Source organism: Montipora foliosa, chromosome 2 (assembly GCF_036669935.1).
Source record: "Montipora foliosa isolate CH-2021 chromosome 2, ASM3666993v2, whole genome shotgun sequence".
In the NCBI taxonomy this organism is placed as follows: Eukaryota; Metazoa; Cnidaria; class Anthozoa; order Scleractinia; family Acroporidae; genus Montipora; species Montipora foliosa.
Genome location: NC_090870.1, coordinates 2178061 through 2193060, shown reverse-complemented (window position 1 = coordinate 2193060; position 15000 = coordinate 2178061). Strand labels below are relative to the sequence as shown.

At 38.2% G+C, this 15000-nt stretch overlaps 1 protein-coding gene across 1 annotated transcript in view; it reads right to left on the bottom strand.

Moving 5' to 3' along the window:
* Positions 1–15000, bottom strand: part of LOC137992016 (uncharacterized) — an 18465-nt gene that overhangs the window by 2730 nt on the left and 735 nt on the right. The window contains exons 3-9 of the mRNA XM_068837062.1: positions 14649–14896; positions 12959–13193; positions 3621–3805; positions 3160–3283; positions 2772–2893; positions 1228–2241; positions 1–897 (exon numbers count right to left, since the gene is read on the bottom strand). The exon at positions 1–897 is cut by the window's left edge and continues 2730 nt beyond it. Coding sequence (XP_068693163.1) covers positions 592–897; positions 1228–2241; positions 2772–2893; positions 3160–3283; positions 3621–3805; positions 12959–13193; positions 14649–14896 — 2234 coding nt within the window. The 3' untranslated portion in view covers positions 1–591. The remainder of the gene's footprint in view (positions 898–1227; positions 2242–2771; positions 2894–3159; positions 3284–3620; positions 3806–12958; positions 13194–14648; positions 14897–15000) is intronic.

Sequence of the window (15000 nt, the reverse complement as noted above, 5' to 3'; positions counted from 1 at the left end):
TGGTACTTTTTCTCCATCTGCCGCGTTTATTTGAGTAAATACGGCATACAGACGTTATTCTGGAGCCGAACATGACACGAATTGATATCCACGGGCACAGAGGATTTACAGATCTTTTTTGGATGTTTTAGATCAATAGACATTCCCGCACCAAGTGATGCTTAATTTCCACTCCCTGCTGGGCTTATAAGTGGAGACAAAAATGTAACCATCATGCCCCTCCCTTCAATGAACTTTCCACAACCTACAAAAATCTAGCAAACACGTGACCAGCCACAAACAGGGTACTTTCTCAAGGGAAGAAGAGAGAGGACCCTGAGAACGAGGTTGAGGTTTAAATAAGCGTCACGACGTGTCCCCTTGCTCTTTTCCCCAACTTCAACATCACTCGTGTCTCGTAATACAGAAAATCAACGTCACAAAGTGTCCCCCAAATGTTGCTCCTCAAGTAAGGATAAAATGCTGCATTTACCCAGACCTAAAATTAACGGTAACACAAACTTCTACCTTCCTCTAAGCCTTTCAATTGACAGTTTCTTTCCACTCACATGAAGACACATAGCTTGGTGGCTGCTTGATGGATCATATTGATTACTTTCTCTTTCTCCACGATGTCGCGGATGAGAATACGGGATTAACCTGAAGAAAACGCCTATTATAGCGAGCAGGGGGCCTGGGAGGGAGACTGCCGTCATTAACAGTTGCAACTAATGGTAGTCTGGGTGGCTCTGCCGGTAACGAACGTTTCTTTCGCTGAGTGCATGGACTCATAATTAAGTTCGATGAGAAGAGACTGGGACTAGATTGAGTTCGATCCATAGGAGGGTGAGGTTGAAGAACGGAAGCTGGCAGTCCAATGTCCACTGTGTGCACAGGCTGATTGGGTAGATGGTACTCCTGTAAAATAGAACATCTATTTAAAACTGATTTTCAAACAGAGAGTGTGCAATTAGACCAAAACCTTGTAAAAGTGATCCAAGTGGATAAATACAATGAAATAACCCATAGGGAATCCAGAGTAAGTCAAATTTGATTTGGAATTTGGTTATTTGACAAAAAAGGCATTGAAGCAGAATAATATTGTTAGTCTTCCTCTGCGATGTTAATATTCTATTTTTGGCAGGTAGAGATGAATACCATTATAGCAGTTGAGAATTGCATTCGCAAATTAACTCTCTTGCTTTGAAAAATAGTGAATTTGGACGTCAGTTACTTTGTATGCTTTACCGTCTCAGAGGATGTCCGGCGAAGCATTCTCGCAGGTCTCCTCTCTCGATTTAAGTGCCCTACGGAAGAAGCGTGAGTAGAAAAAGCTCGATTTTGTCTTGATCCTCTTTCTGAACCTTCACTTTTATAGCAGAATGTAAAATTTTCTAGGGATCGACTGCGAAGAGCCAATGAAACGTCCGGAATAGGACTACGGTTGTCTTTCTCTCCCGAAAAAGGACAAGTATCCACTGGTTTTTCCTCTACTATCGCTTTCCTGTTTCTCTCACAAGTTAATTCCTGTGGTTTTTCGAGGTCAGCGACGGTTGACAAATTTAAGTAATACAATTCCTTGGGCAAAACCTGTCCACAAGACAGAAGATTGTTTGAATTGCGGCTAACCCCTCCTGCTGATTGAATACTTGTTGATGACATTATGTCATCCTTCTTTACTTCGGAAATTAACTGTGCATCAGACTTGATGCCTTCCTTTTCCTCTGTAATACCGCCTTTAAAAACCTCGCTAATGTCCACATTCGAATGGGCGTCGGGTTTAAACACATATTTATAGCCCCTAGAAGGCTTTTCTTCAAAGTCACAATCTGTCAAGAGATAAGTGTTAGTTGAATCATTCAAAGAAGAAAGACCATCTTTCCTTTTGTCCGAACCGCAAAATCTTAACTCAAAATCATGGAAAGTACTTGCATAATCTTCTCGTCCTATTTGCTTTCCACTATCTTTTAATTCACCACAGGAAATACTGTCATTAAAACCACAATTCATTTTTCTGCCAATGAAAGTTCCCTGATCACAACAATGACAGGACTCGTCTTTAAGACACATTGTTCTTCCATCTTCAGTACATAGTTCATATTCAATGAAATCACTGTCTTGGTTTGGTTTCGTGTAAAGTGCGGAGACTTCACAAGCTTCACGAGATGCAGTAAATGAGACTGTGCTTGTTATGGACTTGTTCAAGTTGTTTTTGGGAGGGGCAGACACCACACAGGTAATGTGCCACGACCCGCAAGAAACCTAAGGAGAAAAATTACAAAAAAAAAACCTTGAATAGAAATAAGCCATTTCCTAGTTGACTTCACACTAGTTAGGGTTAACCCTAACCCTAACACTAGGGACTTTTTGTGATGGTAATTTACTCCACTTTTTTACATAAAGGAAAATTATGAAAAGGATAACATGGATTCCAGGAAGTCCATTCAATCGACAGAAGTGAGGGGAATGTATAGGGTTTGTCTTGTATCACGTAACTTCAAAGAGAGGGTCAAGGGAAAATTTATCTGTACCAGGACAAGAAGAGGCAAAATTATGCAGTGAGGAATGAAAGAACTGAATAGTACTGAAAAAATGTTAAACTAAAACTAAGAAAGAAAAAGAGTAATCTTTAGCATACTTGTAAAACAGCAAGGTCTAAACCTAAAAAGACAGGGACTGCGTCAGTCTGTCACTGAAATGACCTTAAAATGTCAAAGCACTTTCATATTCTATATGTGAGGAGTATTGACGTGTAAATTCATTTCAACTTTTTGGAATGAGAAAGTACTTACTTTTAAAGCTCTCCATACTCCCAAAGGCACAAGGCGTGGCTCAAACTGGAAAAACCTGCTGTTTTCATCGTCACGAATTACATGGCTAGAATTTTTTCCCCACATGTACAATTCGCCATCATCTGTAATGTGCAACACCATAAGATTGGATCACTTCTATCAAGATGCATATAAAGAAAGATCTCAACCGTAACTACCTGAGAAAAATTTTTCGTCTTATATCGACTGAAATTGCATGATCAGAAAAGAAAGGAAAAACTCAAGACTTGAACCCAACAATTAACATTACACACCTTGCCTTATTTGAAGTTACTGGCATTGGTTTCACCCACGTTCACTGTCTACTGGATAGAAAGATACCAAATATTGATCAGACAAAACAACTCACCAGTGACTGCAGCACACGTGGTCTCACCCACAGCTATACTGACAACCTTTGCAGGAAGCAATGAGTGGCATATTTCCCTTGGTTCACTTACAAACTTCACTATCTTTCCTTGTCCCAGTTGACCCTGTAATAATGATAACGATGATAATAATCACAATCACAACAACAGCAATAATGATGATGATGATGATAAATTTTCCACAAAGGCCAAGAAACCTCATATTATCATGGGTAAGAGTGTTGAGAACATCAGCTATTTTTAATGCTAAATACCTCATGCATGAAATTCACCACACGAATATAGTGCAAAAGAACAAACAAGTAGAGAATACAAAGAATAACAGTCTTGTATTGTCGTCCTTGTTGCTGTTTTATTTGGAATTTTACTCTTTAGTTTTATCAGCATCAAAATTTTCTAACTTCCAATCATGGAAACTACCAATGAACTATTATGTAGTTACCTCAAAATTGTTGCCCCAAGAATAAACAGCACCACTTGAAAGCAGAATAAGTGAGTGGGAATCCCCACCAGCCAAATCAATAACCGCATCATCTTCATGGCTTGAATACACACAGCGCGGAGACAAAAGGTCTGTTTTGGAACCACATGCTTTACCGTATCCCCAAGCATATACATGCCCACCAACTGTAACAGACAAATATGTATGGATTTGGAATTAACCAAGAGACATTTACTATCACAACATTTACCTATTAAAAATTATACTTGTTAAAATAGTCATTTAAAAATGGTTTTCATTGCCACAGCTTTCTTTATCCAGCTACTGTACAGCCTGATAAACTTTTTATTGATGGGGTCCATTTCCAACAAACCAGCAGATATAGCCAAGTGAAAAGTTTTGCTATAATTTAAACGCTAGTATTTCTGTGTTTTTGAATTTGTCCACTTCATAGAAATTTTTTGATCGAGTCGTTTTCCTTAGTAGCTTAGGGTTAGGGTTAGCCTTGTATTAGTAGCCCCCCTGGTCCTGGCGATAGCAGGCGTTGATGCCCCTGCACATATTGCGCGTAATAGTGTGCTCTGAATAGTGTGGGAAATACGCAAAGTTTTCCAGACGATGCAAAAGTTTACATTCATTTAGATATTACTATAACCTCATTTATATTATGCAATAAAGGAGAAGATTTTCAAAAACAAAGAATTCCCCATGCTTCACAGGGAAGTTTTAATCCTAACAATATATCATTAAAAACCCTAAACCTCTTAAAGATGCTCATTCCATGTGTAAATAGGACCTTACAAGTGCCAATATGTTACATAACATCAGTAATGTAGTCATTTTTAAAATGATACACCCAGAAACTGTAAAATGCTGAAAAAAAAAAAAAACGTAATTCACTAACAAGATGCAGGAACGGCGCAGTGGTGAGAGCTCTTGCCTCCCACCAATGTGCGTCATAGCGTGGGTTGAGTTTGTGGGTTCTGTTCTCTGCACCCAGAGGTTTTTCTCCAGGTACTCTGGTTTCTCCTTCTCCCCAAAAACCAACATTTGACTTGATTTGCATTAATTGTTAATTTCAGTTTACAAAATAGTGCTCCAGCACTAGAATAACTATAGACACTTAAATAAAGTTCCTTTCATTTCCTTTTCCTTTTCCTACACAGAATACAAACTGTTGCTTGATGGCACTCTATCAATAATTGGTATAGTTAGTTATTATCATCAACATCTGTGTTCTTGCAAAAAAGGTTCCTTCCACTAGAGCTGGGTGCAAACCATGGTTCTAAGGTCCCCATGGGTTCATTATTTTTATAGGTACAATTTTCCTCAAAATATGGACAGGGCCAGGGGCAAGTAATGTTAGTTTTTGTAGTTCGATGATTTTAAAAGGGCCTGGGATCTTCCCTGTTTGTCCTTTCAGGACCTTCTTGGTGATTCAAAGCACTCCTATTAATACTAGAACAGTTTCTTTGCATAATCCCCACATCCTAGTTGATTCCATTTCTGGATCTTTACATTGTGTAAGTTTTCATTGACCGGCCCTTATAGGGGTATTCCTGTCTGATGGGATTGCCAGTTTATTAGTTTGCAATAATAATTATTATTCACGGTTTTATGATCGTTGACTACTACATGTATATCTGATTTGTAACAATTTTATTTATCTCTTGGTCTGCCGTTATCAGCATATTTCATATTCCTTAACTTTCTGTTACTGTTTCTACAGCATAATGATACCATTTCTGTTTTGATATTATAGTTTTAGAAGTCTCTCTAATGCATGTATGTTGCTGCTCCATACTTGTGTCTGAGGCTGTAATCTCCTTAAGAAGGGCAGCCAGATACAACAGGGTCAACTGTCCCTTTGTACTTGTTACATATCCTACACATGGGGATAATTCTAGCACAGTATGGTGTAGTGACCAGGCTTTGGTCCTGAAAAGCCATTAATTTTGCAACCCCTTGGTTCTGCTTTCAGTTTGCAACTCTTTAACCACTGGTTGGTTAAGTGGTAATCCACACCTGTTTCTGTTATTCTCTTTGGGTACTTCCCATGGAGTGCTTTGGATTTCCATTGCTGGAGGCAATCTGAAGTATTTCTTCAGCTTTGCTTTGCTCCTTTTGCAAAGTTGATTGTTGATTCCGAGCACTTTTGAACTGGTATGGCAAATTCAGCTCTCGAACAAACACTTGGGCTTCCTTTGAATGGAGGACACTAGTTGGAGCGATGCATCCTCTGAATGTTTCAGATACTTGTCCAGTCCCACCAAACTTGTTTCCAGATAAAGGAGGACTTGCTCACCAGCCTCCCTTGAAAGACAGAGGCAATCCACATCGGCTTTGAGATGGTGCATTTCTGCAAAAATTGCATGTATTGCAAGGAGATTTCGTGTATTTGTGGTCGAGTTCTTCAGGGCAGGTGTTGAAACCACCTTTCCATTTTGATATCTTGATTTCCGAACAATGCTTCATAGGCCAAACTCCTGGTCATCATTCTTTTGTATATGTTTTTATGTTGTCCACGAAAGATAATTCGGTGGATGATCTTCTGACCTGGTGTTTCATGGCGGCCCGCCACAGGTGCTTTTATTAAGAAAAGAGATCAGTGGAGATGGAGTGGGCAAAAATGAAACGGGAATAGAGGGTCTCCTTACAATATGCTGACCTAGATTGCAATAGGTCCTTCAGTTGCCCTCTTTAAATCACGTTTTCCAGCCATCCCAGCTCTTATCACCTCTCAACTCATTTGTTGTTACAAAGAATCTTCTACGCAAACTCACTGTATCTCACTCTTCTCTTCTCCGTCCTCCGGGATGTTCTCTTTTTCAAGCAATCTTATCAGTTTTTCACTGATTTTGTTGAAAAATTTATTGAGGCTTGTGTTCACTTCATTTAACTAAACTTCAAGATAAATTATTTGAAGGCAGTGTGGCCCCGTGGTTAGGGCGCTAGCCTTGAGGTCCAGAGATCCTGTGTTAAAGATCTGTTCTGACCACTTTATGAATTTGATCCTGGTAGACCCTGGTTCAACTTCTCTGCTGCACTTGATAATCGCCAACATGTTTGCCTCTGGCCAGTTGGGGTTCTTAACAGTTGTTGTTGTTGTTGTTTCATTGAATTTGTTTCATCGGCCCTTAAAAGCCCCTAAAGGGGAGAAGTCAATTAAATTTGTAAGTATTAGACTGCTTGCAGCCTCCGTTTTGTCTTACGCCTCAACTTGTGCGATACAAAGCAATGGTGAGTCACACTCAAGAATAGACTGGGGAGAATTGAAGCAAGGCAAGAAAAGGGAGACTCAAGACTCTGACTTCTTAGAATTTTTGGTACACCGTATGATGAAAAATCGCGATAAAACATTTCCTAAAAGCAAATTAAAAATTAGTAGACGTGCGCTTCTTTTTTGTATTATTATTATTATTATTATTATTATGACAGTGAAAACGTATGGATGCCATATGGATCCCTATCCAGCCAGCTTATTATTATTATTATTATTATTATTATTATTATTATTATTATTATTATTATTACTAGCTGTATGGAAGGACTGAAGAGGAGCTGGAGAGTTTGATATAAATTATGTTGTGCAGGTTTTTTTCATGGGAGGAGGAGGCAGTGTGGCCCAGTGGTTAGGGCACTTGCCTTGAGATCTGGAGATCCTGGGTTCAAGACACGTTCAGACCACTGGTCGAATTTGTTCCTGGTAGTTCCTGGTTCAACTTCCCAGCTGCACTTGTAAATAGCCAACTGGTTTGCCTCCAGCCAGTTGGGATTTAGTTGTGTTTCATTGGCCCTGAAAAGCCCCTATGGGGAGCCATCAACTAAGTATGTATTGTATTGTTTTGTATTGTATTGGAACATAGTGGGTTGGACAAGTGTGCTGTGTGCTATGTTGGTGCAATTGGAGGAAAAATAAGATGGTTTGAAGATTACTTCACCACGCCCTCTCCGAAGCAAGACATACAGTATGACATGTACTAACTATAAATCCAGCTATTGGTATGGGATTTTCCAAGGATCAATACTGGGCTTAACAATGTTTGTAGTATAGACCTGGGCTCGAAATTGCAACCAATACAGTACCATCTGAGACTGACTTTTTTTCTCTTGCAACTAAAATATCTGGAGGAGTTGCAAAATGCAACTAGTTCTCACCACTGCTATTAAAGTACTACCTGATGAAATTCACATCTTTACTATCTAAGCCATTTTAAGACAAAAACATGTTACAGTCTGTATGAGAAAAAGAATGATGTTTGCTATTTTCAAATATATATGCAAATATATATGCAAATTAGCCAAGGGATGACATCATAAACTCAACCAAATTTTGATCAAATATGGTGAAACAAGATATCTCAGCCAATTTGTATCAGAAAACCTTGATTCTTTGGAGTAGGATTCTAGTTGATGTGCTTCACAATATGAGCATACCAGTTTTGTCACCAAGGTAACATGCTGGGTTCTAGACCTCATATTAAAGGGTTTGCTGGCCACCTTTGGCATTCTGTTTTGATATTTGCCAGTGGTGCCTCATCTGCATGATCCTGCACACATAATTTAGACATGTTGGGTCGAGTTTGTGGCCTTGTTTTAAATGTTTTTCTAGCTTAAGATCACCAAAAATATTGAAATCAGGTTGGAGGAGACTGGAAAAGAGTGAGTTGCCAAGGGAACCAATTTCTTTATGGCCATAGGTGTGTTGCCTGTAGAGCTATTAGCCTACCAAGTTTCAGTGGTCTCTGCTGCAAATTGACTGAGGTAGCACTATTTATATACTACAGTAGATGTGATATTGGGTTGAGTGAATGACGCCATCATCCCTCTAATTTGCACATTTCACACATTTTTCAAACTTAAATATCTCCAGAACCAATGCAGATATTTCTAAAACTTAAAAAGCGTTTTTAATCTTTCCTGGAATTCTATATGATGAACCTAAAAATGCAAGGCATAAAAATTCAATCACAGTAGCACTTTAAGAAATATGGTAAAAGGGTTAGCAGTTGCCCCTTTGCCACAACTTTCGCTAAAATGAATAACAAAATGAAAAATTATTTTGTTTCTCGTCATGAATTTTGCTTCAATCTGAAGATATCCATGGGGAAAACCTGTAGCATACGTACATTAGGCTGCAAGCCAGCTTTTCAAAAATATCATTATTAATGACTTAATTTACACCACGCAGTTGTTAGCAGGCAAAGGATTGGTGCTCAATCTAAATAGATGCTGTTGCTGTTCAAAACAAGCAATTCACATTCTTTACATATTGAAATAACCTTGAGAGGAAAACCATTTCAAAAGAGTATCCAACTTTGGTTACCTTAGGAGTTACCACTTGGGAAGAACTTTTTATGAAAAGAGCTCATAAACTTAACCCAAAAGGATTAGGGTTAGATTTTTAGTGAAACTAGAAGCTCCAAGAAGCTTACACTGGGTTGCCTGTGGTACGCGTTACACAAAAAAGGAAGGCACTGAATTGGGCGGTATTGAACTGCAGCGTTCCAGTTAATTTTTTCAAGTGGGGCGTCATTAAGACCATTTGAGGGGTCACCCACATGTCGCGCCAGCAGAGGCTCACCAAAGTTCCTGAGAAACGTATCTATTTTGACTTCAGGGTGAACTATTTACACAATCGAGAGGTTGAGTGGCCATGTAATTGAAAATCTAAACATTAAGAAAGGCAAGCACAAAAGCAAATTAAAGAAATGGTTAAGTAAATATAAAGTTTGTTACTATCTGAATGTTTTTGGGTTAGAGTAAAGGGATATATTGTCACGCAACTTATGTAATTTCATGACACTCAAAATTCGCAAAAAGCGTGAGTTTCAGGTAAACAATCTTCGTACTAGCAAGTCGTAGCAATAAATTGGATTAACCAGGAAGTTAAAGAAATATTGTTGGCTTCCCAAATAAATTTCATATTACACTACAATGACAAAATCATTTGTCAGAGAAATAAAATTCCTGTCTCCTCGCGTATCACATTTCAACGCACGTATGCAAATTTGCTAACTCATTTTCACCGCGATTGTGTGGTTCCAGAAAATATCCATACCCCCACCACGGAAGACTTTTTGATTTGCACCCCCCCTCCCCCCAGGATTTTCCATTCCAGGGGGATGTTTGATGACCCCCCCCCCTCCCCTCAGGAATTTTCAAAATTTTTTTACTTATAAAAACGAAAGTGAATTAGTTACGTAATTGCGGTAGAATTTTATTACAACAGTGTAAACATTAAGGTTAACTTTTAGAAAAATATAACGCTTTGTTAAGCTCATTATTCAGCTAAACTTTTAGCTTGTGCGCTATCAACTTTGCAAAGCTTAAACATTTGGGTTGCACATCGACTGTTTCACGTTTTTGTGCGAACTTCGATGAGAACATTTCACTCGCTTAAACAACTTCGCAAACCATAGTAAATAAAACAGAAACTTACAAGGTTCCTTTTTCTACACATTTTGTCAGTTTCTTCAGGTTGATTCTTTAATATTTAGGGACCACACATGTTGACGCGGTAGGTTTCGTGAACGTCGTCACAAAGGCGATTGTTTTACAAAGAATATTATTGACACCAAAATAATCCATCATATTTGTAAACTTAGATATGGCGATTTATGTGCAGTCTTCAAATTTACTGACTCTCCAGCAGTCCTTCTCGCCGGTAAATGACACACAGCCTCACTGTTGCTTGCCTTTGAGCCACGGATGGAATCGAGAGGGCGAATCTTATTGTTTTTGCCGCGATTTACTTCCTCCAATGAGTAGTCAAACTCCTGTTTTAGAATTTCCAGTTTGACATAACGAACTGAACCTCAACAATCATTTCCCGAGGCCGCAATAAATATTGCGTTTACTCAAAGAAGAAAAAACTTGACTCCCGGTTCCTGTCCGTGCTCTAAATGCCACCCACAAAAAAGAAAATGTCGTTGCACGCAAGCGTTGAGATGGTGGGAACTTGCGTCTTATCCCATTTTCAATGAGTTACTACCCCCAGTAAAACATAAATCCTATCAAAAATGTGTTTACTGCATGTGAAGGTAGTGAAAAGTGATACTCAAGTGAACGGAAGTGTTGGTTGGATGAAAAAGAGACAAACGGAAGTGTTGGTTGGACGAAAAAGAGACAAAGCTGGAAGTCTGGGGACGAGACTCCAGTTGAGACCGCCATTTTAAATGTTTTGAATCCGTCCCAAATGAAAGACACATTGGTCTTAGCTTCGGGAGATTGTAGCACTAGCTAACTCAAAGAAAAACGAAAACATTGAAGCTAATAACATTAACTTTATCTCAAACTGACTTTTGTTTCAAAACATCGTCCGATAGTGTGTTTTGTGCCTCAGATCGATCGTATGTTGCTTTCAATGTTTTGTATGTGGTTTCGTGACCCTTTGGAAAAGTAGTTTCCCACGAAACCACCCTACCCCTTGGAAATTACTGCCCTTTAACCCCCCCTCTCCCTCGGAATTTCCAATGGTCTTCCGTGGTGGGGGTATGGATATTTTCTGGAACCACACATTCCCGCAAAAATTTTTCTTCTTTCAAATACATTGTATTAGCAAAAACATCATTTCTCATCAAGCATTGCATCTTTTATGTTCAAATAAAGATTTTTTAACAATCTATCTGCAGATATTTTTTCATAATTTAAATATTATGTCAAAATTTGCCCACAGTCAAATCACAAAAATAGCAATGCATGAAACAAATTTAGTCGCATTTACCTCTTTGTCGAATTCTAATGCTTAACACAGGAATTTTTAGTTATTGTAAAAATCTTTCTACATTCGTTAGCAATCATCCTTTCAAATTTCAGAGAAATCGACCGGTCCGTGAATATTTTACGAGTTTTTTTTAAGGGATGTCAAAAGGCCAAGTGAATGTTATGCATAATAGGAGACGTTCGCGAGATCAAGCGTTATAAATATTTTTTCACAAAATGTTCCTGAATCGTCAAGTATCACCACAGAAGACAAGAACATCATTTCAAAAGCTTATTCTATGCAAAAAAGTAGGTTCTGGAGGTAATTTTGAGAGTGGAAATCAAGTTTACACCACATGGGCTATTTACTTAAGTAAACACAACAGAAAGACGCTTACCTTATTTTGACATGAAAATGCAGCTTTATTATTGCCATAAAAACTATCCAGTTAAGCTTGCATATTACACAACATGATGAATTCATAAAGGCCACCTTTTCCAGCGACATATTTTTTGAAACAAACAACATATTTCCTATACCCTTCCTATTTCATTACGTGCGTGAAGACAAGAAACTCAATCGTGTCAAATTACACTCCGTGTCAAAAACGCAACTAAATAAATTTCCCACCAGTGTTCAGCATGAAACCCTTCACTCAAAACCCTTTCCTTGAATTATCAAGCAAAAATAGGGCAACAAGCTTTCTTTCAAATAATTTTTGACTAACAAGAATTGTGCAGAATTGCAAACAAATAAGCCAGACAACCGAGATCACAGATCCAATTTTTTCAATTCCTTCTCTGTCTTTGTCAAACCCATAAGTTACTAGAGAATTTTCCATTTGATTTCAGTGTTGTACAAAACACCACACTTGTAAAATATTAGAACTACAGCTGACTTTGATTACGGCTCGATGGGCAACAGATTGTTGTTGAAGTCCATTACTCGTCCCTTTTAGATTCCAGATTTGTTTTTTCACCACCTGTCTTGTTCCGTATCCAATTGACTTGCCATTATTGAGCTCCATAAGGGTATATTTTGTTTAAAGATCCACTAAAACACCATTCGCGTTACATGACTTTCGACGCCATTGCCGGTTAAGTTAATCATTCTACTGTGTCCACCAGAGAAATCTAATCATTTCCCACTACCCTCTCGATCCTAAGAAAATATGCGCAGAAGGCTCTATGCACAAAAACACCACTTAGCAGGGGAGTGACAGGCAAGACTTTCACTGACACGGAAAAAAAAAATAAAAATAATAAAACCAACAAATGAAACGCAGATTCCGACTGGGTTTGCCATACTGGCAACCCAGTAATAAGTAAATTAATTTGAAGTAGGTGATATAACTATAAATGCTAATCATAATTATTGAATGCCCAGATTTGTGTAGAATGTTTATTAAAAAATGAGCCTTACCGATACAGGCATTTTCAAATGCTACATTTTGTTAGCTTTCCAGTGGTATAATAGTTTCTTTGGGTTTCTTTAAAGCAACTCGAAAAAGAGCGATTTTCCAAAAGACACCCATGAAGGTTGACAGTGACCTTAAAGGAGAGGGTAAGAATATTTAAAAAGCAATATTCACAACACCAGTAGATTTAACAGAAGAAAAAAACCAAACACATACCATCTGCTGCCAGAGTATGACTGTCGCCACATGCAATAACAGAGATTGGAGACAAATCTAAGACAGTCTTGGGACAAACAACATCTACTGTGTCTCCACATCCAATTTGACCTCTGCTGTTTACTCCTACAGCTGCCACTTGTCCATTTGTAAACAAAAACACAGAATGACGAGCACCACAGGCCACTTCGGATACTTGACGATGTAGCAGAGTGTCCACAAACAATGGATGCAGCTATATTGAAGAGCACACTGTTATACATGTATTTATATAACTTGGATTGTAGAAATAATTGGTAGATGAATTAAATGAGAAAAGCTAGTTTTCATGACCTTAAAAGAGCAGACTGAGATATATTGGTAACAGAAAGACTATTTTAGGGACCAGTCATTATTTATGTAGAGGGGGTGGGGGGTGGGAGAAAAATGTCGGGCATGTCAAATTTTCTATGTGCCCCCCCCCCCTCCATTAGGGTATGCAAACAGCAAGTGATACCCCCTTATCTATCAATTATTTCAACCATGACGCCCCCTCTCCCACTACCACGCATCTACTAGCTCGATGTTTAGAAGGCCAGTGATAAAAAAATATTAATTATATTAATTATTATTAATATTAATTTTTGATAACCTTCGACTAACCTCTTAAATTACAAAATCAGTGTATCGTGTAGATCAGAAATTTTGCCAAGGATCTTTGAAGCTGCAAGACCGCACATGACTGAATGTGCATTTGAAGAGTACTTACATGTATTCAATGAGAGAAAAAAGAGATGGAAAACAAAAATCAAAATGGAAAAAATAGAACAAAAAGTTAATTATCTTTTGAGTAGCAATAATGATGCTTGCTATGGTAAATATTTGAACTGTCAATCAAGTGTCCTTCATTTTGATGTTTCCAACTGTGAGCGTGGAGTTAAGGAACTGTCATACTTGAAAGAAAAACTTATTTCAAGTTTTTATATTACTGCACTGTTTTTGTTAAAATCACAAGACATGATTAATCAATAGCAGTATAGCAGTATTTGAGTTGTAAAAGTTGTATTTAGTTAGTGAACTACTTTGAACTGCTAACTGAGGTCAGCATTATGAAGGATTTGGTGCTTCCTTCAAGATTCAAGTTGACTTCCTCCACTGGCTGGCTTTACAAACAATGTTATTGTGTTTTGTTTTTCAATTCACATGTTGAGGACACAACTACAAATGTCATGGTGTTAAATTACTGATCAGAGTATCAGTGTTTTAAATATCTTTATACTCCATCCTATCCAACTGGTTCACAAGTCTACCTTTCTTGAATTGACTTCTTATAACTCTTGCTGAATCATATGACCCCCCCCCCCCTCTTTGCTAATTTAAAATAGCATTGCCCCCCCCTCCCTATTTTTTCTCCCACCTTCCCCCTCTACATAAATAATGACTGGTCCCTTAGTGCATGTGCACATTGCTCTCCTCAGTAAGCTCAAATCACTTCAACCACATGTAAAGCTTGCACAATCTGATTATCACCCCCTAAAGAAAAAGATAGTGCATGTAAGTTACCTTGAACACATCTGAGGAATGGCTACCTGTATTGTTTGAGCAACAAGACATAAATTTTAAAAAAAGAATGTACATGTAAAGAGAAAATATTTTCAAGTATTACAGTAGTATTTAAAAGGTAACTGATTCCAGACAAAATTCAGCATACCTGATTTTCCTTGAAATCAGGTTTTCTAAAATCATAGCCCAACTGCCCACTGTAGTTGTTGCCAAAACTAAAACAGTCTCCCTGTTGCGTCCATATGAAACTGTGCCTTGTCCCACAAGCGATACCTGCCAACTTGGTACCTGATGATACAGCTAGGTGAAGTACTCTTGGTTGAAGGTTGGTTTCAGAGTTTCCCATTCCCAGCTGGCCACTGTTACTGTTTCCCCAACCGTAGATTTTGTTATCGTCTAAAATTAATAAACAAGATTAACAAGTAAAGGGGGATACAGCTCCACACTTCAGCATTTTGATCTACCCATGCAACACAAAAATATATTGGCATTAGTGCAAA